Source organism: Lissotriton helveticus, chromosome 10, assembly GCF_964261635.1.
Source record: "Lissotriton helveticus chromosome 10, aLisHel1.1, whole genome shotgun sequence".
Taxonomy (NCBI): domain Eukaryota; kingdom Metazoa; phylum Chordata; class Amphibia; order Caudata; family Salamandridae; genus Lissotriton; species Lissotriton helveticus.
Genome location: NC_136071.1, coordinates 940,752,780 through 940,777,085, shown reverse-complemented (window position 1 = coordinate 940,777,085; position 24,306 = coordinate 940,752,780). Strand labels below are relative to the sequence as shown.

The following is a 24,306-nucleotide window of genomic DNA, read 5'->3' as shown; positions in this document are numbered from 1 at the left end:
GCTTAAAGTTTCCAAATATTGGAAAGTAAATAATAGGTTTGGCTATTTTATAGAAAAGTGTAAGGATTCTAATGTTTCCCATCTAAACATAGAGAAGTCACAGAAATGTTGCAACTTATTGTATAAAGTTACAGAAGTAAAAGTTAAACTCATTCACGAAGCGTGGACGGAGTAATACTGTCCCGCTGAAGACGCGACTAACGCCGATTTATTGGGCGCAGAACCAAGTAGATTGTGGATATCAATTATTGATTTGACCACTATCTACGGATGCGTAGTATCCAATTTGGATTTTGTTTCCAAGTTGGAACTGAATTATCAACTATTGATCATCGGTTGGTCCGCTAATTTTAATTACAAGCTATGTAACGCTCAAGCAAATTCAAGTCCTGATGATGACCGTACATTAATACAGCGGTCGAAACGCCGTCAACGCTTTTTGTGGCCATAATCTGTTTGAAGGGCACATTACTTTTGTTTGTGCTGTTTCTGTTATATGTAATGTTTTTTTGTTAATTTAAAGTCAAAGGAAGATCCCTGGACAGGTTAATCCTATAACACTCGCTAGCAGTATATAATTACAATGGAAATAATATCGGGATCACTGATCACAGACTAGTTTGTAACGTTCATAGTTTTTTATTATAAAAAGCATATATATTGAATAAAATTTCAGTATGAAGTAAGTTATACTGAAAACATAAAATGTATTGAACAGATTTCATATACATCAACACACCACAATATCCAATAAAATTAAAAGAGGTTGGACACAATTATATTAAATTATACAGCACAGTCATACTGCCTATGTAGAAAAATACACATTTTCTACATAGGCAGTACACTTTTCATCTTTAGGAAAAGAAGATAAAAAGATAAAGAAAGATAAAGAAAAGAGAAAGGAGAAAACCCCACATACAGAGAGAATACCTAATGTTTCAACGGATAATTCAATTCGACCGCCTTCAAAGAGATAAGTAGAGATTTCTGGTATTACAATGTGCAAAATATCCAGAATCCCAGAGGCTTGAATTTCATACAAGAAAAAAGCGTCAACGCGTTTCGGTGTATCAAACCATTAATGTGGTTACACCTTCATCAGGACAATTTCATTTGGGGTCATCTCATTCAGTCAGCAGACTGTACAAGTGTTGTACATGCATTTCATTGTTCACATCCATATAGTATTATCCCATTCACTGGATTACATTACAATATAGTTGATGTAATGTAATCCAGTGAATGGGATAATACTATATGGATGTGAACAATGAAATGCATGTACAGCACTTGAAAACAATGGGTTAATAAGAACTTGTATAGATAGAGCTGAGTAAGTTGTTGTAAACTGGCCTAGGGCAATATAATTTGAAAAAGAACTTGTATAGATAGAGCTGAGTAAGTTGTTGTAAACTGGCCTAGGGCAATATAATTTGAAAATCTTGCCAAAAAAGTGATACTAATACCTGTATTGATTATTAATTTTCTCATACACAGCAAGGATATCTGCTGACTGAATGAGATGACCCCAAATGAAATTGTCCTTTTTTATCTTCTTTTCCTAAAGATGAAAAGTGTACTGCCTATGTAGAAAATGTGTATTTTTCAAATGACTGTGCTGTATAATTTAATATAATTGTGTCCAACCGCTTTTAATTTTATTGGATATTGTGGTGTGTTGATGTATATGAAATCTGTTCAGTACATTTTATGTTTTCAGTATAACTTACTTCATACTGAAATTTTATTCAATATATATGCTTTTTATAATAAAAAACTATGAACGTTACAAACTAGTCTGTGATCAGTGATCCCGATATTATTTCCATTGTAATTATATACGGCTAGCGAGTGTTATAGGATTAACCTGTCCAGGGATCTTCCTTTGACTTTAAATTGTCCTTAGTACCCTGTTCCCTGGAACCTGTGGGGTCTTCTCTCAATTTATTGACATGTTTTTTTGTTAAGCCACTGGTTTGGTTTATGATATGTTTGTTTTTTGTATGCCAACCTTCTGTCTTGAGCGTAATTGTTCTTTTAAATATTTTTCCTAATATGTAATAAATTATAACATTCTCCTGAAATTTGTATAAATTTATTTTGAATACATGATTTTATAGGCTTCTCTCTTTCCCCTTTTTTTTCTTTTCTTTTACTTCTGTAACTTTATACAATAAGTTGCAAAATATCTGTGACTTCTCTACCTGAACCTTTTGTTGGGTATATCGATTGTCTGTCCCTGGTTCAGGGTTGTTGGACTGCCCCTGTAGTTTCTTAGTTAGTGCCCATCTAAACATAAGCAGCAAGATGCAGAAAAAAGTACTTTCTATTCTCAAGACAGAGCAACTGACTTTGCTAATGCAAAATACCAAATTCTAATTCACAGATGTGAACTACACAACACAAATTACATTGCAAGTTGCAATGCCTAACCATGACAGTGAGTATATCAAGGTACCAGAAAATTGAGTAGTGGTCTCAAAAGAGTGAATGATTATATAACTACTAAGGGCAGATTGTCCCCATTTACAGAGCGTGAGGTGTTAATTTCTGACAACATTTCACTAGGTATTTGTGTGGTCACACCCAGTTTGTTTCGGACTGATGCTGCTGTTTTTATGCCTCTGTGCACTGGGACATTCCTGCCCAGGTCCCAGTGCATGTACTAGACCCTTAAACCATAATTACCTTGGCTAACTCCCTATTGGCTTATTTAACCTTCTAATAACATCATAGTACATAGTGGAGAAAATACACATATTCACTATGGAAGGGGGAAGGCTCAGGTTGTCCTATACAGAACACGAAAGTACATATTGAGGTATACATTCTGAATCCTGGGTTTGGGACAAGCTAGAAAAATACATTGACCAACAAATGGACTCTTTATAAATATTTATATAAAAAGCCCAATTCAGTATTGAAGTTGGATTTTTAGAAAATATTAAAGAAAAGTAACTTTTATAAAGTTAGCTTTCCCCTGCCTCAAGCTTCTAGAGGCTACTTTCCACCAGCGCTCCCGCAACTGTCAACCAAGTACTTGACCTTAATGGGTGTGAAAACTGCTGCCAGAGCAGGGACAATGAACTTGGTGTGCGGATGTGTTTTCTTCCCCTGGCAGAAAGACCGACTGGGATGGGCCGAGGAACTATATTAGCATTAAAGGACCTGGTGACTTCCGGAAAGGCCCAGCCTTTCCTTCCATAGTCAGGTTGGCACCAAAGCTATTGGGAGGGAAGCTACCCCCAGAACTGTTTTGAGTGACCACAGAGGAGGAGACTGCTCACTTTCCTGGGCACACCACGGGTGGGCATACAGGCTCTGCACAAGGCAGAAGGGTTTTGGAATAAGGTGGACTGTGGGATTGTTTGCTGTATGGCAAACAGAAACTGCTGCAAAAGTGGGTTGGGTTGCCCCTGGGAATTTTTGTACCATTGGTTAAGGGAGAGCCAGGAGTCACCCCCACCCACTAGCTGGTGAAAGGCATACATGTTACACCCCCCAAAGTACTACCCTCAGAGTACTCTCTAGACCTATGAAAGAACAGGAGAGGCACTGCTCCTGCTATTTGAGACCATTTAGGAGATCTGCTCCTACTTGTATTCAAGGCAAGCAAATAGACTCCAAGAGTCAGATTGCTGACTACCAAAGTGGCTAAGAGCACACGAAAAGCAAGAGGCCTTTTATCTGAAGTGCCCAGCTGACCAGTCACAACTGAACCTGCACTAGACCCTGCTGATAAAGGTCAACTGTTCAATTCAGCCGTCCATTCCATCATTCGTTACTCTCTACTGTGAGGCAGGTGGCACATGCTTCACTGTACATCTATTTTCAAAGCAAATAGTTAATCTTCCATGCACATAGGTTTTTGCTGGCAAAGCAGCCTCTTCTTGAATCAGAATCAGGGACACTTAGGTGGTTCCTGCTTGCATTGTATCTGATAGTGTTCGTTTTCCTAGTATTGGGATATTCTTTATCTTGAAAATTATGAATCCTGTTTACATGTGTTGAGTGACGGGACTGAATATTTAATCTAAATATTTGAATACTTCTTTCATAAATATATCACTAGCATATCTTCATTAGTAAGTGACATGTAATTGTTGGATTTCTGGAGAACTAAGTGTACAACATAATGGATTTGTTTTCTAATTATATTTCCTTGTTACAGAATTCAGATTCATTCTTCCCAAAAGATTATTCAAAACATTTTGACATTTTGGCTCCATAAGCTACTGCAGCTGCTGATGAATATTACATTTCCCATGACGAGACAGTATGTTGTGGCTTTTGTCTTTTGTATAATTATTTTGCTTTGGTTTTTGTTTGTTTTTTTAAAAAACGAGCTTTGGAACATCAACAGCTGACATCTTTTTTGGATTCTAAAAGGCCACATTTATTCTTGTTAGCATCCAAAAATAACTTCTAGCAAATATATTTTTGCTACCGTAATCAGATTTATAATCTGTTGATGTTTTGTTAGTTTTCCAGATTCTGGGTAGGACAAGCACCGGAAGGGAATGTTAAAGCTGCATTAAAATTAATTTAGTTTCTTGGTATTACATTTCCATTGGGTGCCACATAGCCTATGCGACAGTTGCAGTATAAATTAATCAGGATGTTGCTACGTAGGAAGAGGCCTTTTACATAGTTGAAGCTGAAGGTTCTGAAATGGCACTTTCCCCACAAATTCTCAGAGATGCTAGGAGGTATTCCTAATGCTACAAAATGCAACATAAAACACAATTAAACAGGCCCAGCACCAGTTTTGCACTGTCAGTCCTCCTTTCTTGACTTTTTATTTTTGACACTAAGGGAACTAATTATGACGTTGTCACGCAGTGCAGCGCAGTGCAGCGCAGTAAGTTATCTTGCTGCGCTGTAGAGTGTGATAGGGAAAGGACAGGAATGCATAATATTTAAGGCAGTATGGTGCATTCCTGCCTTTTCCCTTGCCCTGGCTCCCTTGTGGCAGCCTAAAGCCAAGGTAGGCACACCTGCACCGCGGTGCACGGGTGTTTGCATTGCATGCAGGATTGTTTTTGTGCAGGAAGAGATATCTTCCTCCACAAAAACATTCCAGAGAGGCATATTCCTATTTCTATGTTTGCTGCAAAAAGCAGCACACATAGAAAGAGGAAGTAACAAGGAGAAACATCTTTATCTCACTATTTTGCCACATTCCCATGTCTACCAGTACTGGAAAATCTGGGAATGCGTCAAAAACCATGGGAGTTGTGGGGAACACCCAACAAACACTCATGAAATGCCTTCCCATGGCAGAGTAAGGCAAAACAGTACTTTGCACTGGGTGGCCTTGCGTGGCTTCATAAATCACACGTACGTTTTACGTCACTCTTGTACCACATTAGGTAGTGCAAGAGTGATGAAACAGGCTCATAAATAGGCCCTAATGTGTTCTGCCTTCCGCAGCGATGTTTCAGCATTAATACATATCTACATGACTGCTAAAATAATTAAATTAAATACATTAAAAACACTATTGCAAAACAATTATAAAAAAATGTGTATGCTAGAAAGATTAAGAAAGATAATGCAGTATTATAAAACTGATATGTCTTGGTACAGGCGGCAACAAATCTGATGACAAAGGAATGTGGAGTGGGTATGATAGCCAGAGGAACAAGTACCAGGCAGCACAATTGATCAGAACATAAAGAATAAAAAAACTCCACACTAATCTGAATAGGGACAAAATCACGTTTGTAAATCTAGAAACCTTTGGGTCATCATTTCATACCTATGATTTGTGCAGATTTCTGCCTTTAGTAATATGCAAAAATCCCTGAGAGAATGCTTGCAAATAGATGCATGTCATATATTTTACTGCACACTTCTTATTCAGCTCACTTTTGTGGCTTGTACGCAGGGCACGCAATTCAGAGACATACTTATTGTGGAAGTGTGTTTTACCAATTCAAGGTTATTTCATGTTTTTCTCCGCCACAAAAATGTTTTTCTTGTGGGAAAAATGCCTTTCTCAGCCACATTTTAAAATACTAGGGAGTTTGGATTTTTCTGAACCCAAAATTGCAGTTACCCAAGTGTTTTTTGGACTAAGTGTAAATGAACAAAATGGATGTAAAAAGTCTTTGGGAAGGTGTGCAAATAGAGGTAAAGTTACTTATTTTTACATAAATGTTGCAAACTCAAATGCCCTGGTAAACATTTCCTGGGTTTCTTTTTAGCCCAGTTGGGCTTAGTAGGACCTGTTGCCATTTTTACATGTACACCGTTTTTCCAAAAGTTGTCTTCACTTTGCCACATTGACTTCTGACACACTTTTGCATTCATGACACTCTGGTTAGTTTCTTGGAAACACCGTCCTTGCTAACACCAATATACTTTGCGAGAAAACTATCACATTGCCATGCCATTGGGTAAAAGGCCCTCATGAGAGTTATACAAATGTGTTTGTTATTTATGACCATGTGGAGACAAAGCTATCTGTGGAATACAAACAATGGCAGCCTGATCACAATCTCAGCTCAAGGCAAGGATGCCGTTTTTTAGGTCTCGCCTAGACGAAAGCAAAAGCGAAGCTTTTGCTGTCTAGGGCGAGACAACTTATGTTATCACTTTTTGGGGAATGTGGACAGCAGACTGTCACGCGCTTCTCCTGCCGGAGATTTGACCTCGTGGGCGCGCTTTGGCGTCGCTTGCTACATAGTCAGTTTCGCTTTTAAAGGGGCTGGCGTCAACGCGTCTGGAAGTTAGTTGCAGTCGCGCGCGCACACAGCCACACTCACACACACATACACACACGCAGGCAGGCAGGCACGCACGCACGCACACACGCACGCACACACACACTGCATACACACACGCTCCCCTCCCCCCCCTTACCTCACCGGGCTCTTTTCTTGCTGGAATCCCTGTTTTCTTGTGGGCTCTGATGGGCGGGGGCGACGCGGCCAGGGGCTCCAGTGCTGCTACGGCAGTCCCTGCGGTGCACGAGCTGGGCAAGACGGCGGCTGCGCAGGATTTGGCTGGATGACGTCAGCTTCCTTCAGTGTGCACGAGCTGGGCAAGACGGCGGCTGCGCAGGATTCGCCTGGATGACGTCAGCTTCCTTCAGTCCGTCCTCCGTATTCATTCTATGGGGGATAGACCGGTCCCTCTCTCCCTTTTTAATCACTTGTTTTATACTGTATGTGATCTATCTGTGTGACCCTGGACACATCTTCTCAATTCTCCCTTCATTTCTCTTCGCTGCAGAACGTTCGAGTATCTTGAAACCGGCAAAATAAAGCATAGCATAAAAAACAGAGGTCTGTGCAGAGTGAATACCTCCGGACCGAGCAATGCTAATAATTAAAACCTGTATTGTGTGTCTGCCGCGCCTGTGCACACCGTTTACAGAGCAAGCGCATACACACCAAACCATACGGTCACAGTTACTCCGATAGTTCGCACCCAGCTACGGGTTCTTGAGTGTCGTGAGATTCAAACAAAAGTTATTTGGCATCTTCGCTGGCAGACACTATTCCCTCTCCAGCCCGCACATCGTGACAGCAAACGCTGGGTGTCTTAAAGTAGCAACAGTGCACCGCTTTATTTTTAGCCGTCTTCTCGGTGACGCGCACGTGCCAATGACAGCCCACGTTGCTTCCTCTGCGCTGCAAACGTTGTGCATTCGCACATTAACTGATCTGGAAGTCAGTCATCAAGCCATATGCCCTGTGTAGTTCACTATAAGAATGTACATGCGATTAAAGTGCAGCAGTAAATTATTTTTATTACGCTAAAAAATAAAAGTTATTACGGCTCAAACTGCACGTACTGTAATGTCCTTGCACGGAAGAGAGGACACGTTTGTTTCACTGGGGGCTCGAATTTTTGAACTGATAGTGTCACAGGAAGATTACTGTAACAGGTGCATTAAATCACAGAGTTGTCTGGCCATGTTATCTGCCTCTTGAAGGTTACAGCGTTTACTTGAATTGTAACCTCTATTTTGAAGGTTACACCAAGACCCATATGACAGGTACCCAAACCCAGCGAGCTATTTTATTAGCATTGGAACCTGGCACCTGTAATGTGCACCCTACGCCCAGCAGCAGATTTATTAAAACAAGATTGTGTGACTGTTGGTTTGTTTGTATGTCTCGCATGTCAATCCACTCTACCATTCTACTGGGACTGGAACCAGTGACCTACGAATTATACACAGATCTCAGAAACAGGCACTTAACCCACTGAGTTGGCAACACGTCCCTTGTCCAATGTGTGACTCGTGCCAGGTTCTCACCTAGTCCAATGGTGTTCCTCGGACTGGCGCTGCTTTGAGGTGACGTGGCGCAGAGGGGAGGACAGTGGTAGGTTTTTAAGTTTTAATAATTTTTAATAATTTAAGTATTCATAATTTTTTTCAAAAAGCCATTGTTATTTATAATATCAATACATCTAAGTCACGTAAATACAACACATATTGCATTACAAATGCTATAGGTGTCACATTTGCGAAAGTTAAAATTATTGGCATCGTAAACGACAAAGCTATTCATATCGCTGTTTTCAAAACCAACACATAAATAAAATATTTGTCATTTACAATACCAATAGCTCAAACTTTCCTAATGCGAGATCTATTGCATTGCAAATGCTTGTTATTTAATCTTTTGTTTCCCAGTATAATCAGAGGAGACATTTCGACTAATTTCGAGGGGTTCCTTCATGCTGAACCTCTCTCCCAGTAGCTGACTGACATCTCCGTGAGGGGTGTTACGTTTGTAACCAAGAAGGGTTCCTACCTTCTTAGCCCCCAGGTAACAGGGTTGAATCATCCAGAAGGGGGTTTCTGGGCAGAATATACATTTACAACCTAGACACATAGGTTAGGGTTTGCATTGTAAGAGTATGCTTAATTGTTATAATGTTACTTATGCTTGCATGTATACATTGTCTCAGCAAGATGGTGGAACTTTTCGTCCTGTTCACTGGCCTGACACTTAATATACCTTTTGTCTGTTTCTGTTTATTTGTTATTGCGGGGTATAGAAGGGGGGTTTTACCCAAGCATGGGGATCATACTTCACAAAGAACAATGAATGAAACAGATGGTGGCGTGAAGCTGATGGTCAATTAGGTGGTTGTCAACGTTTCGACCCTCTAAATATTGCAGGGATTAGTTGTGCCCTTGCTGTGGGGTCTTCATCAGGACAAAGAAGTGGGGCGGGCAACCTTGTATCGTGTTTTCAAAGAACGTGGTCGAGACCAGTCTGATTCAATCGGCAATCTCAAATACCCTGGACTTCAGAATTACTGTCGGCCCTAGTTGCGTCTTCCCACTTTCTCGGGAACCAACAATTGCCTTATACACTGCTCACTGCAACCCGTGGCAACAATTATATTTACCACGTGACACGTGACACGAACTTTCCAACGGGATCCAATATGATGGTGGCTCTCGACCACGTTCACCTACCACCACCTCTCCCCCCATTGTTCCCTGGGGCACTGTACAACCAATTGTATATATTGATTTGTTCTTCTGTATATTCAGTATACCGAATCCCATTGTGAATAAAACAATGTGGATTCATTTATTGTTTGTGTAATTAATTGTTTGGATTATTTTCATTACATCACACTTACGCTGGGACCCCTTCCTCCTAGTACTTATTTGTTATTGCAGCACATATTTTCCATACAAGAATCACTTTGGTTCAGTAAACATTGAAAATGTCCCTTTGTGTATTCTTTGTATATTTCTCTGAGCAAACTAGAGCATGAGTGTCTGAGCAAAAGGTTCTAGGTCTATCACAACGGTTCCTGAGGGAACAGGGTTGTCATGTTCAGTGGTTGCCAGAGCTGCTCGCTCCCTATTTAGGTTAGGGGGGCTTATGGTAGCACTCTGAGTTAGCTGGTCTGAGGGACAACATTTCCTGCAGGGGTGCATGGAATCAGTCTGGCACCATTCTACATGTATGTCATCCACAAACGCACCCTTCTACCGATTAGTGGAAACTACACGACAAAGATTTGAATTTGGCTGTGGTTTGAGGCCCACTACCCGTTCCTCAAATGCTCAAATACTTTATACTGTGTTTGAAATAAGCATTCCCTTGCATATTCTGTATCACTGTGCTACAATGGGAGTGGTCTGATCTGAGTCTAGGCAGGCACTAAGATGTGCATTAAAATCAATAGATATAATATTGCAAAATAACAATAATTGCACTAAATTCACTATTAGAAACATGCTAATTAAAGCAGCTTTTAAGCAGAATTAATTTATTGTCTCAATCCTGAACATTGTATCTGTGAATTAGAGAATAACACTGTGCTGACTGCAAGTTTGGACTGCAGCCCATTTCTCTAAAAAAGACAACATTAGTGCTAGGTATTAATTATTATGTCAGGCCTTGTGGTAACTTATTAAATGACAACATCTAGGTAGTTTGCATGAGACACACAAATAAAATAATAGACTCTGACTGAGGAAACTTGAGAGATTAAGATTTCTATAATGAATCCTGTGAGGAGATGATTGCTTTGAATAATTAACCCTGTAGTACCAGAATTAACCTCAATTTAGCTAATATTAATGTGCCTTCAGGGAGCTCTGAATGGTTGATAGATCAAATGCCTTGCTGGGCAAAGGGAAGTATGAGTAGTGAAGGTGCTATGGATTCCGCCTGGGGACAATTTGATTCTGGAGGTTCCAGATTAAAGATTATCAAGTGATTACAGAAGAGGCTGCTGAATAGGAATCCAATTACCTGGGATAGTTGAGAACCAGAGACAACTTGAACCTGTAGTTTAGATTAACTCATCTTATGTAGGACAGGTCTCTTTTAAGGAAGGCAGCAACAGTAATTTCCTCAAGTTAATAGCATTACCAGAGCATTCTTCAGAAGATTTCTTGAAGCTCTGGAAACTTGATGACTAACGTCAGCACATGTATGGAGTGTTCTTCAAGACAGTTTGCCTACTGTTTTCGATAGCACATGAAAAATGCATTTTGCATTTTCCGGTGGCAGTCCTTGGATTCTATTATTGAGTACAGTTTTGGGGGAGACCTGTCTTCCACAAGTTATTATTTGTCCCAATGGGTGTCACATTTACGGAACTGCAAAAGTTAAAGTGTTAGATGTGGGAAATGTTTAAGAAATAGTAGATTACTTTAGTCTAATGGCACACATAGATTTTGCCTACAATCGTCCTGGGCAACCACTTTTATGATAGTTCAAGGCTTGAACAGTTGAACAGCTGAAAAGATTCTGGCTTCATCTGTGGAGAAAAAAACCCAAGAAGCTGTCAACAGCATCCCTCGGATTTCTGCTGGAAAGAACATGTTCCTGAGTTGTAAACAGTCTACCGCCTCAACTGAGCTTCTATGGGCAACGGCCATTTTAAAGACCACTGCATTTGAGGAACTTGACCTCCATCAACTCAAATGGAAGGGGAGTCACAATTGGCGTCCTTTCCACATTTAGTCTCCAAACCATTTTCTTTTTTTTTTTATTTCAATAGGTTTTTATTGGTTGTTTCAGCAGTAACAAACAATGAGTAGAACCAGTAGTACAATTATGTATAGAAATCCACGATTTACAAGTGCTGTACGGTATACTACAACAATAGTCAATGACAATTCAAGAGTACAATAACCAATATCTCGCTGAAGGCAGCAGGACGTGTATCGCATAATCAGCAAACCATTTTCTAAGGTGGAATCCACCAATGGGAAGATCGCATCATACACCCTCTGGTTCAGTAGGGCCCGAAATTCTTTTTTGTTAGTATGAAATATATCATCCTTTCGCCATGGACATTTGTTTGTGGTATCCTTTGTTCCATAGCCCTTGAAGACTGTTTTGTTTTTTCTTCATTTTCTGTGTTAACTTTTATTCTAGTCTATAAAGTTGATGTGGGTATTGAAGTTATTTATTTCCTACTGTAACAATGTAATGCTTGGTTTGACAGCACAACACCTTCATGCACTTTCTTAGAGGATTGCATTGTCACTCCAATCAAACCATTAAAAGAGATCAAAGCTGTAAACATAGAATCTGGATTATCTCTGTGAACTAGACTACAGATGTTCTCTGATTTGCCAGCTTCTTACAGCCACCTTCAAAATGAAGACTCCCCTGCCTGGTGAAAGTCCATTACCCTCTCACACGGTCCTCCTCGTCACAGTCATAACATCACGAGGGTGGTCTCGCCCTTGACAGGCTCCTATCATGTATAGTCCTTTCTTTACGCCCATGGCCTCTGGTTCCTCCTTGACTTCAGAAGAGGCTGTTCTGTTAGGCCCAGTGGAGCAGAAGGTGAAAGGTGCCTTGAAGCATTCTGATGCAGCAGAGAACTTTGGACATTGGGATAGTATTTATGCTGCTTATGCTTCAGCAGTCATGCTGAAGGAGTTTTAGAAACAATATGATGTCATTCAGGCTAACAAGGATCCCACACCTATTTTGGCCCACATGGAGGTTGTCACAGATTTTGTCTCCTTTGATAATTTATGAGCTTCAGCTTCTTCTCCTGGGGCTGCAATGGCACACCGTTGGGCTATGTGGCTCAAGCCTTGGAAATTGGAGGCTACTCAGAAAGGGGTTGTTCAGAAATTGTCTTTCCTGGATAGTAAACTCTTTGACAAGGAACTGAATGATATGGTGCAGCATTCTGTTGCTGAGAAGAACATTCTTCAGCCTTCCAGACTCAATTCTGTAAATAAATCTTTTTTTCATAAGCAGTCTTTTTAGGGGCAGGATTCCAACTGTATCTTTCAAGACTGGGTATTAGGTCAAGGTCGGAGGTCTGCGTTTGGTAGTTCAAAGTCCCGGCCATCCAGTCAGCTCATCAGCCCATGGCCCAGCTTTCTTCCCCTTAGTGGATAGTGACTATATGGCAGAGCAGGCTTGTTTGACTCTGTTTCTTGAGCAATGGAGGCAGTTTGTACCAGACCAATAGGTTCTGTCCATTGTATTGAAGGGGTACTGTATTTCTTTTCAAGTTTATCCACCTCCTCTGATGTTCCCTGCTATCAGGAAATCCAGTGAAAAGGGCTGCTCTTCTGCATGGTGTGGAAAGATTGGTCCTGAAAAAGGCAGTGGTTGGGGTTCCTCTGGGCCAGGTGGGTCTCGGACTCTATTCCATTCTGTTTTTTGTCCAAAATGGGGACGGCTCATTCTGACCTGTTCTGGACCTCAAATTCAGTGTGTTCAATTGGACTCATTACAAATTATTTCTCTGCAAGGAATTATTCCTCTTATTCACCAAGGAGATTTCCAAGGCGTCACTTAACTTGGGGGATGCATATTTCCATGTTCCCATCCATCCCCTCAATCAACAGATTCTCTAGTTCTCGGTGCAGGGGAAGCACGTCCAATTTCAGGCATTGCCATTTGGTCAGTTGAGAGCACCTTAAACCTTCAACAAGGTATTGGCTGCCCTGCAGCTTGAGGGATATTCTTTATTCCCTTATATCGAGGATTGTCTAATCTCCAGCCTCTGGGTTCCAAGATCAACTTTCGGAAAGTCCCACCATATGACTTCTAAACAGGGACTGTTTATTGCTGCCCTGCTAGATACGCAGCAGGTCAAGGAATTTCTTCCTGGGGAAAAGATTTGTGTTCTGCAATCCACTGTTCGGACTTTGGTGTCCTCGCCATCTAATCCGGCTTGTCTTTGGCTTCAGGTTCAGGGGCTGATAGTGGCGACCACAGCAGTGGTTCCTTAGGCTCGGATTCATTTAAAACCCATTGTGAATCATTTGTTGGCCCATTGGATCCCAGAATCAACCTAGTATGACTTTCTAGTACCTTCTCTCTCGGGATGGTGAAGGCCCTGAAATGGTGGCTGACTTCTGTGAACTTGACTCGAGGGGTTCCATTTCAGCTTCCCCCTTCTCTGTTTCTAATGACGGATGCCAGTCTGTGGGACTGGGGTGAAACGCTGGGGAAGAGGAAAGCTCAGGGTCCTTGGTCCAAGGCAGACAGTTGTCAGTCTTCCAATTGGAGAGAATTGGCTGTAGTGTGGCAGCCAATCCAATTCTTTCAGCCCCTCCTTTACAACTATTGTCTAGGGTTTTGCTCGGACAATCTGGTGGCACGTTGCTACCTCAATCGGCAGGGGGAACCAGGTCGATTCAGTTGAATTCCCTGGCATCTTCGATCTTTGCCTGGGCAGATTCCCATCTATTGTCCTTGACTACAGTGTACATTCAGACGGAAATCAACTTCCATGCTCATCGTCTGAGCCACAATATGTTTTCATTGATCTCCTTCCATTTGTCAATGACTCTGTGTAATCAGATATGTCTGATCTGGGGTTCCTCATGGTCCGATCTGTTCACATACTGCTCCAATGCATTGCTTCCCCTGTTTTGCTTGGATCAGTCCAGCCAGGGAGCTTGGGTCGTGGATACTTGTTGTTTCTTTGGCCGAATTATAGGCTTTCCGCTTTTCCACTGATTCCCCTTCTCCCGAGGGTGCTGCAGACACTTCAGGAAGAGAGGGTTTTGGTTATTCTGATTGCCCTTTTTAGGCCATGTCGCCCCTGGTTTCGATTGATCTGGGAATTGTCAGGGACTCAGTTTTGTAAGCTTCCTTTGGACCCATGTCCTCTGCAGTCTCCCCGTCTGTCGCTCAGTCAGCTCTGCAATCTGCAGTTGACTGCTTAGTTCTTCAACTGCAATTCTTAGAGCTTCTGTTGTCTTCTAGTGGGGCGGTGGTTGAAATTCAGTTCTCTAGGAAGCAGTCTACCATTTATTGTTACTGTAACAATTAGAGTTCTTTACAGAATTGGGCTTCTGTTCATGATTATGATCCTGTGTCAGGTGACCCTTCTCGTAGTCTTGATTTTCTCTGGGACGGGTTCCTTGAGAATTTAGCTCCTTCTACATTAGCCACTCAGTGGTCAGGTATTCTAGCTTTTTAGGGTCATTCTGGTGATTTTGATGACTTGTTTCCTTTGGTCACCCAGCTGTTTTTCGGAGTTTTAGGCTGAAACAGCCTCCTCTGCATTCCATTTCTCCAGTATGGGATTTACCCATGGTTCTTCATGGGTTACAGCTGGCCCCTTTTGAACTATTGATTAATTGTCCTATGCTATGGTTATCTGCAAAATAATTTTTTGTGTTGGTAATTGCCCCTGCTAGGCGACTAGGGAGGCTTGGAGCTCTGGTCATCGCTTTACCTTACCTCAAAATTTTTCCTGACTGAGTGGTCCTTCGCCCTGACCTGGGGTTTCTTCCAAAGGTCAGCTCCAAGTTTCATTTGCAGCAAGAGCTGATTTTACATGTCATTGAGGAGGGGGTTTCTGATAGAGTCCCTTCTTCCCTGATGTTAGGCACAGTTTGTTGTGTTACTTACAGCATACTAAGGATTTTTGCTATTCTTGTCTCCTTTGCGGGGTCTCCTACAGGCGATTAGGTTACCTCTTCCAGCTTGAAGCGCTGGGTGGAGCAGGCTATCTATCAGGTGTACTCTTTTCTTGATTTGGTTCCCCCTTCTTCTGTGAAGCGCATGTCCACTAGGTCAGTCTCCTGCAGCTACCTGGTTCTCTTTTGATTCTTTCGTAAAGCATTATCGTTTCCGTGTTGAGGATTCTATGCCTAGTAATTTTGGTCATCGGGGTTTGTCCACTGCTCTGCAGTAACGTATATTTCTATTATAAATAAAGTCGTGATTTCCTCATGACGTTATGACTGATACGAGGAGGACTGTACAAGTGTGGTAATGACTTCTTTTACTTATCGGTAATCTACATTTCCCCGATTAGGTGCTCCTCGTACCCATCATCGACCCTCCCTTCCCTCCCTTGAGGTGTGCTTTCTTCGCTTGTGAACTTACAGGAGGAGGTGGAGGAGGACGGAGCTTTTGTATATTTTAGGGACACAAAAAAAGGACTATGCGTGGGAGGTGCCTTTCGAGGGCAGGACTGTTCTCATGACATTATGACAGGGACAAAGGGGCCCTAATCAAGGTAATGAAGATTCCTATTAAGTAAAATAAGTCATTTTACTGCCCAACCAACACATTACATATTGCAAAAAATCCTTTTGCCCTAATCGATTTTCTCTGGTACTAAGTTTTGTCTAAATGTAATAAATGCCCTTTCAAAACAAATTGCAGTTGTGATCCTTTAAACTGCACTGGTCAATATCCCAAATTTTTCATAATTATTGTGCAACTCCTAAAGTTTCGAACGCCCACAAAACTCAATACAAATCAGAAATACTATTTAGCAGGAGGGCAACATTTTATATGTTTGTTTCTTTTATATATCCAAGATTCTGTTGTATATAGCTGTAATCATTCTAGATCCATATATTCAAATGTAAAGTCTTTGTTTTTCTTGTAAATTATTCCCCAAGCATTGGTCTTTTTTTCAAAATTCCCTTTATTGAGAGTGGAGGTAAACGATTAAATACTTTGCAGAATGCAACTGGCTCTCTTACTTATGGCCGTGGTGGATGTAAACCTCAGTGCCTGCCACGAGATCCACAAAATCTCTATTTAAGAAATACTTAATACTTGATACAGATTTATTAGCAACAGATGATTTGCATTTTCTCACATTGTCCCTTCTGGAAAATGTGATACATACTGCTTAAGGGATTGCTGTTCCAGCAATGTGAAACTTGCTGACATGTTCTGGTCTCTTTCCACAGGATGAAACCGAATTCCGAGATAAATTAACTCCAATCAGTGTGAGCTTCAACTACAGTCTGGATGAATCTGCACCCGTGCGCAGCCTGGCTTTGAAACCAATTCTAAACCATTACAGGGACCCTCTTCTTCGACAGCAGGTAAAACGACTAGCCCACACGGGTCTTAAATAGTGGTCCTTTAGACCCACAGACCTTGGGACTGTTAGTCCATGACACTGGTATTGAGCAACAAATACTTGCCTTGCTTGAATCAATTGCACCAGAGGTTAAATAATTCAGAGTGTGAAGTGATCAAAAACAATGCACTCTGGAACCCTTCCAACAGTTTGTGGTTTCCCTTTGATGTTTATGCGTGTGGTAGTCATTATGCGCTGTGAGATAAGTGCGAAGTATATATTTTTTTAATTTGTGGTCTTTCTCCCATTTGATAAAGATACGATTCATGTTTCATATAAAGAGAGTTTGTAATGATTTTGCATTTTGTTTTGAACAATGCAGGCTCACATTCTAGTGGATTGTGGAGAGGATAATATGTGTATTCCAGACCTACAACTTTCAGCTAAACTGTAAGTCGAAAGAAATATTATTTTACACTACTTAAAATCTAGTTAGTTACACATTTTGGGGTGAAAAGAATAATATGGAACAACAATACCTGCAGTGTGCACATCTCTTTTTGATATAAACTATGTGTTGGATAATCCTCTGAAACTAAGAGGTGCTCTATAAAGAGGTCACGTGAGTGAGAAGGCAACATTCTGATTGGACAATTGTCTCCACATACCAATAATATACACTGGTGGATGTGAGGCCTTTTTACGCTACATAAGCGGAGTAGAGAGAAGGGTATAATAACCTGTGCTTGCTAATTACATTTCATGAACCAATCAACTAAGTTGCAAGTCAAAGAAAACTGGTAGTGCCTCAACATTTGAGCTGTACTTAAAAATGGCAGTGTATCTTGCAGCTAAAAGAAGTGAGAATGAATGCTGCTATTCCAGTGTAGCACGCAGGTCCCAAAAGCTGCCGGGTTGACAGAGTGCAGGGTCTGCTTTTCACCAAATCCCACCATCCTCCAAGTGGCACTCTGCATCCTCCTTTAAATGCCCCAATTCACTCACTTACGTGTTATCCATCATTCACATGTTGGAACACGATTTAAATTTGTCTAAAAATTACCCCACACAAGAAGCAGCAGCTGTGGACCTCACAGAAGGGGCAAGTGTTAGCAAACCATCCATTTCTAGCTCCTGTCCTAGCACTAACAGAGTGGGCTATTCTAAGCATGATGAATACCTGTCCTAGGTCTAACAGAGGGTGCAAGAAGTATTATCCAGGGGAACTGACCTAATGACTTCATGTCAAGTAGCTGTATTAACCGCACACGTATATTTTAAAAAGAACTGAAAAAAATAAGGCCTGATTCATACAAGTAAACTTACATGAAAATGTAATCTTACGATTGTTTGCTATTCACAAAGATATTTACGAATAGTATCTTTACGAGTGCAGAGTCTCTGCACATAAAAAGACCTATGTTTCTGTGTGCAGAGACTCCGCACTGGTAAAGATGTTACTGGTAAATCGCTTTGTGAATAGCAAACAATAGTAAACTTACACAAACTTGTAAGTTTACCTTTGTGAACCAGGCCCATAATATTTAAGCGCTAGAGCTGTTTCAGTCTAGCCTTCACATTGTGTGCATTCAAATGAATGATCACGAAAGTGTCAAGTAGAGCGAGAGACTGTGGTGTCTGTGTCAAGGCAGAGAAAGAGCAAAGCTTTTCGACTGCCATTACTTCACCCATCCATTCATCCATCCAGCTCACCCTTCTGGACCTTTCTTTCCAGGGATAAACATCAACTCCTCATTGGTGATGAAAATCATATTGTGCTTACGGTAAACGCGCGAAATGAAGGAGAAGGGGCCTATGAAGCCGAACTTCACGTCATCATACCCCAGGAAGCAGATTACGTGGGGGTTGTGCGAAATGTCGAGGTAAGGGCTACCGCAAAAGCCAGGACAAATTATATTCCCGTGTTGTAGTGTATACACTTACAGGATACATGGTACATCTTTCTAAGGGAACAAAACATTTTCCAGGAAGACTAAGATGACAAAATGTGAATATATATGTGGCTTTGTGCAAAACTGTCACATGCTACAAAACCAGCAGCAGAAGTCAGGGAGTTAATCCTCAAAGCTTTGTATCAGTTGGAATTATCATTACGTGCTACAAAGTGTGAAATTAGAAAATGCCATAGACATTCATCAAAGATGTTTGAAAAAGCGTTTGGAAATGAATAACAAATGTAGGCTTCATCAGATCTTGCACCCACTCCCCTCTCCCCCCCACCCACCCTGTTTCGAAGCTTTTTTTTCTTAACAGCAGAAAAGAAATGTAATCCCTATAATAAACGTTTCACTGTTCTTTTTTTGTTCACTGGTAGAGATATAGGACTCTGCTTGCAAAGTTTCGTTGCTTAGAGTGATTTATATACTGCTATGTTTTGCTTTTAGCCTAAAAAACACAATAACGGTTTACTCTGTTTAGTCTTTTCATTTCCTATATGCTAGTGCCCAAATTTGTGGTGAGAATTTCGTTTTAAAAAGCAAGTAGTTTATATGAAATTGATTTTCGTGTACAAAATATAATCATTCTTTTTTCTGCCAATGTTTAATTTAAGCTATGGCATTGTTCCGTTGAATTCTGGGACTTGTAGTCCTAGTTTAATGATGGAATAACAAAGACCCAGAAAACAAAAGGGAAAACCTGGAATGGAGTAGCTCATCATCTGAGAAACTTGACAGGAGAGACAGTAGATAATATAATAAAATCAAATGAGAGGGAAGGAAGGGCACCTATAGAATTCGATGCTGTTTGTTTACCCTTTAGAATAGGCTGCTTTCCCATAAAGGGGCCTCAAGTGGCAGGCAACCACTAGACTTTAAAGTGCCCCTCTGGAATCCAAGATGGATTTCTGTGACTATTTTGTGTATGCTTGTCTTCTCTCTTTCTTGTGCTTTATGTAGCCTGACTAGAGGCACTGACAAGTGTTAAGTAAAAAGAGGGGCCATAGTTCATATGCAAAATGAAATGTCAGAGTGCTGATCTGCATGGCTAGCTTTTCCAAGACTTAAGGAGTTGCTATTAGAAAACCTCTTTATGGTATCTGGAACTCAGCTTTATTGGGCGTGTATAACATTCTTCAACAATGACAATTCATGCATTTTGGAGTCTCACACCTGCTTGTGTACAGTAGTATAACATGGAGTATTCTTAAATCTCTCTCTTAGGACTGCTGTTGCCATTCTACTCCTATGTTACTCAGAACTCATGATACTTTCGCCTCTCCAGTCATTGCTTGAAAGCACAGTCTTGGTAAACTATCTAACAAGTCGCACTTACAAACATTCTCTGCTAACACCCACCTCCCTGCCTCTGATTGCCATTTTCTGCTGACAGCAGGGTACAAGGTAAATGAGTTCCCACCACCGCAATGAGCATACACTGATTATAGCTATACGTTTTGTAATTCTGAAACAATGTTGCTTTAGGAAATACTTGATGACCTCCAGAGCGACCTGGCTGGCTGATTATTGACCTCCCCCTCCAATATATCCTGCATTTAGGGAATCACACATCAGTAAGCATCCAATTAGTAACTGACACTCTCTGGAAGTCAATTATACTAAGTGAATTGCATATCCTGTGAGCTAGCCAATCAGAAGGCAGCCAGGCCTTTCTGATCCATTCTTTGGTTTCTGTGTGAGCTACTAAATGTCCTTTTAAAGAAAATCTTGTTATGCACCGTTACTTACCCTTTTTTAATTGGCCTCTAATGAGTTAGGTGGTCGGGGAGTGCTCCTTAGAAGCAGTGCTCCTCTCAGAGTAAGTGATCTTAATGCACACAAACAATAATTAATGTTGTTTTGTGAAACACGTATACCTTTCAAGATATGTTAATTCTTTGTGTTCATATGAGTGTATTGTCTTTGTACAAACAAATGTTTCCTGGCAGTTGTCAGTGTTTTTTTCTGTAAGGCATGATGCAATCAATCAACTTTCCATGGTGATTTAGCACCGATTTTTCATCTGGGTGAGATGCAAAACATATTGATCTATAAATCCTTTAGCATGCTTGACTGGTAACATGTGGAGACATGAATCAAATTCATCACAACAAGTTACAAAATGAAGGCCACATTAGGATAGTTTCTTTTGTACATAAAAAGTGTCTTACTGATGGGCACCCATGGGAATTTTCTTAAGACAGTTACAGTCCACACATTTCATAATGCCAAGAAGAGTACAGATAAGATATAAGGAATAAAGAACCCCCTGCGGTATACTATGAGGATACTGCAAGTCACCTCGAAGTTCCATAACCATATAGAGGAACAAGGCAGAAGGCCAAGTTCCTTTGTAAGGTTAAAAAACCTCAAGGTGACTTAAAATATCTTTATCCTGTACACCAGAAGGATTGTATCCCATATAATACATAGTCATAATACCTGTCCCATAAACCACTTGCAACCTTGGTGCGTACCCTTACCTCTTTGGTATGAAAGTGTGAGCATATCTGCAAACATCAACAATATAAATTAAATATCTAGTGCAAAATTAAACACATCAAAAACCTATGAGATTTTTGTTGCAAACAGATATTAGAAACAATTCAATCCAAGTCTTTAAAAAAAAAAAAAAAGCTGCACTAGCCCGGATTGTGTAGAAGCATGCAGAAAGATTCTAGCTTTTATCTATCTAAGAAGAGTAAGAAATAAATATATTCTCTCTGCTTATCATTGTAAGCTATGGAAATAGAGCAGAAGAAAGAAAAACAATGTTCTGTTTTTGTTGCTTTAAACAGCTGCTTTAGTTATGCTCTGCAGCAGACATTGTAACTTCAAAACTCAAATGTAATAATTTAGGATTGTTAAGTTCTTGCATCTTTTCTTTATAATCGACCACTGAGTGTGTCACTAGTCACCAATTATAAAGAAATTAGAGACATGCATTTATAAAGGGATTACAGAATCCCATGTATTATAATTCGATTAGTGTACATCTTGAAATTACCTGGAGATTTAATTTCTCTGAATACTCTTCAAGGCATAGAGAAAGCATGCCTTGGTAAAGGAAAGAAATAAGAAATTAATGGAACAAAGAAGGAGGTGAAACACTGGCAAATATCATCTCTTTTTAGAAGCATGGCTGGCGCTGAATGTTGTATTAATTACTTATAAGCATATTTGTCTATACCTTGTAAGGAATGGACTGCTTGGCTCTAAGTAGCTGGTTGATCCATCACAAAATGCAAAGGAATTACTCCTGCTGTTGTTCACAGATGATAGAGTCTCCATTCAGTACAACTAAGGGAGCATTGATCCACTTTATAAAAAATGCCTTACGCCTTGTAGCAATGGTGGTCAGACCAACCCTAGAAATGTAGGATTTGCTCCAGTCTGATAAGAGCCATGTGAGTAGTGCTAAAAATCACACAAGGGCACTGGTACAGTGCACGTATGAGTTGTGCTTACTTCTTGCCTTCGCACTGCACTGCTTTAATGTAAAGTGAGATATCATCACTGACTATAACCTCACTTTAACCTTAGTATTTTTTTCAGTTAATATGGACATATATATGCTAGTATATAGTAGTATGTCTGCAGCCCAAATACCATTTTTGCGGCTGCCATTGCAGGACTTTTGTACTCAGTTCCTGAGTCCTGAAAATGTAAAAATATTTAAAGGAGAATGGGTAGCAACATCAACTCCCTTGAACTAGTGATGGGCCAGAGAGGAAAACTCTAATTGGCCAAAATCATTTTACTGTGGGTATCGCAGTACTCCCACAGGACCCAGTGTGGCCCTCCCATGATATACTGTGGTATCCTATGGGAGCCAGCACTCAAGCTTCACTCCCATTAATCCATGGTACAGTGCAAGCTTCACTGAGGAATCATGCATGGTACAGTGGTACCATTGTGATGAAATTTCATGGCACCACAATTGTTTTTTAAAAAAAGTTAAAATTAAATGATGAGTGTCCATGGGGAGGATTGGCATCCACTGAGGTTTAGGTGCAGGATTTGTCCAGAAGCCGGGCCCTGCAGCCAATCCCTTACTATGCACAATTTCCTTCTTAAGATGATATTCTGATGCAAGGGGAAAGAGGTTGGTGTCTGCCTACAAAGACAGATCCTGTGCTATATGTCCAAGTCCTGATTTAGAGTTTGGCCATAGGATATAATGGACTTGCTGTACAGCAAATGGGATATCCATCATGTTTGTGATGGAGTAACCTGTTGGCCAAACTCTAAATCAGGTCCTAAGTCTTGGAAACCTGCTAAACCACTTTATATGTAGGTAAGATGGTCACAAGATAGGCACATCTCACTAACACGTCTGATCCCTGAATTGCCTGAGTACAGCTGGTAGGGCCCGCTGTATATATATTCACCTCGCATCCGCCTAAGGATGGTCTAGGCTCTCGTATGGACCACATTCTCCATGTATATGCCATCCATCATTAGCGGAGCTTAGAGGAAATCAACCACTTCCTTTCTGCAGGTGTTGGGCTTCTAGTCATGATGCTAGAGAGATCCTGGTTTCTATAGGAGATGCACACCAAAGCCTCATAACCTCCCTTGTCATGATCAAAGTGGGACAGGATATGTCACTGAATGGTCTTCAAATGAAGTAGGCCCCACAATTACTGGTGCTGTGCTGACTCTCTGCCTTAAACCATTGCTGTATGTTTATGAACGAGGGAGAAAATACATTAAATTGTAGTGAACTACTAAGGTCCAATGGCAAGAATAGCATGTCCATTGTCAAGCAGATTTTTACACCAATTAATTGATGAGTCTGAATTGGTGTAAAAGGAGATTTCGCCCAGGAATGACGACGCACTGAATATTCGTCTCTACCTTTCAAAAATCAGAGGCAGAGACAAACCAGTCAGCCAGGCACAGAAACACATAAATACCTTTCTTCAGTTAGAATTGTCATTAAATGTCTCAATGTTTTTGTGAGTGCATGAGGGGATGAAGAAGGCTGAAAGGCAGCACTGGCATCTCTCCAAAGAATCTCAGAGGAAGATCCTACTGTCCTGGTTAAACTGGGATGTAGAATTGGAATAATCATCTAGAAAACAAGGACTTGACCATTCTTTCAGAGCGATGATTTGTAAAGTGAATATCCTAGAATATCACCACAACTTACATTTTGTGCATTGTGGAATTGTGAAGTGGAAAAGAACATTTAAGGGTTTACTAACAGACTTTGTTTCTTAATTGCCGCTCTCTGGAGGCTGCTAACCAGTACCGGCTCCTGGAGAGAGGTGTGGCGGGGGATGGTAAGGGTGGCATTTGGCATTGCAGCGCTCACAATTTAATTTGTTTTATTCATTCATTTCTTTACCGAACTCCAATTGGCCGTATGCTGGAGTTCACTACCCCCCACACCCTGCCCCGCCCCACCACCCCGCAGCACTCCCTCCAGGAGGCGCTACTGCTGCTAACACTCCACTCTTGTCACATATTAAGTTGGCATAGCATGCTATGGAACTCCTTCCCTTTTTTCATATCTATTACTTATTACTGAAGTGATTGAGGACGAGTATCATTCAGCAATCAACTTTGGGGATAATGTCCT

General features: G+C 40.8%; 1 protein-coding gene across 1 annotated transcript in view; it reads left to right on the top strand.

Annotated features, from left to right (window-relative positions):
- ITGA8 (integrin subunit alpha 8) overlaps window positions 1-24,306 on the top strand; it is a 713,969-nt gene that overhangs the window by 515,402 nt on the left and 174,261 nt on the right. The window contains exons 18-20 of the mRNA XM_078663606.1: window positions 16,646-16,783; window positions 17,144-17,211; window positions 18,497-18,644. Of these exons, the coding sequence (XP_078519732.1) occupies window positions 16,646-16,783; window positions 17,144-17,211; window positions 18,497-18,644 (354 nt within the window). The remainder of the gene's footprint in view (window positions 1-16,645; window positions 16,784-17,143; window positions 17,212-18,496; window positions 18,645-24,306) is intronic.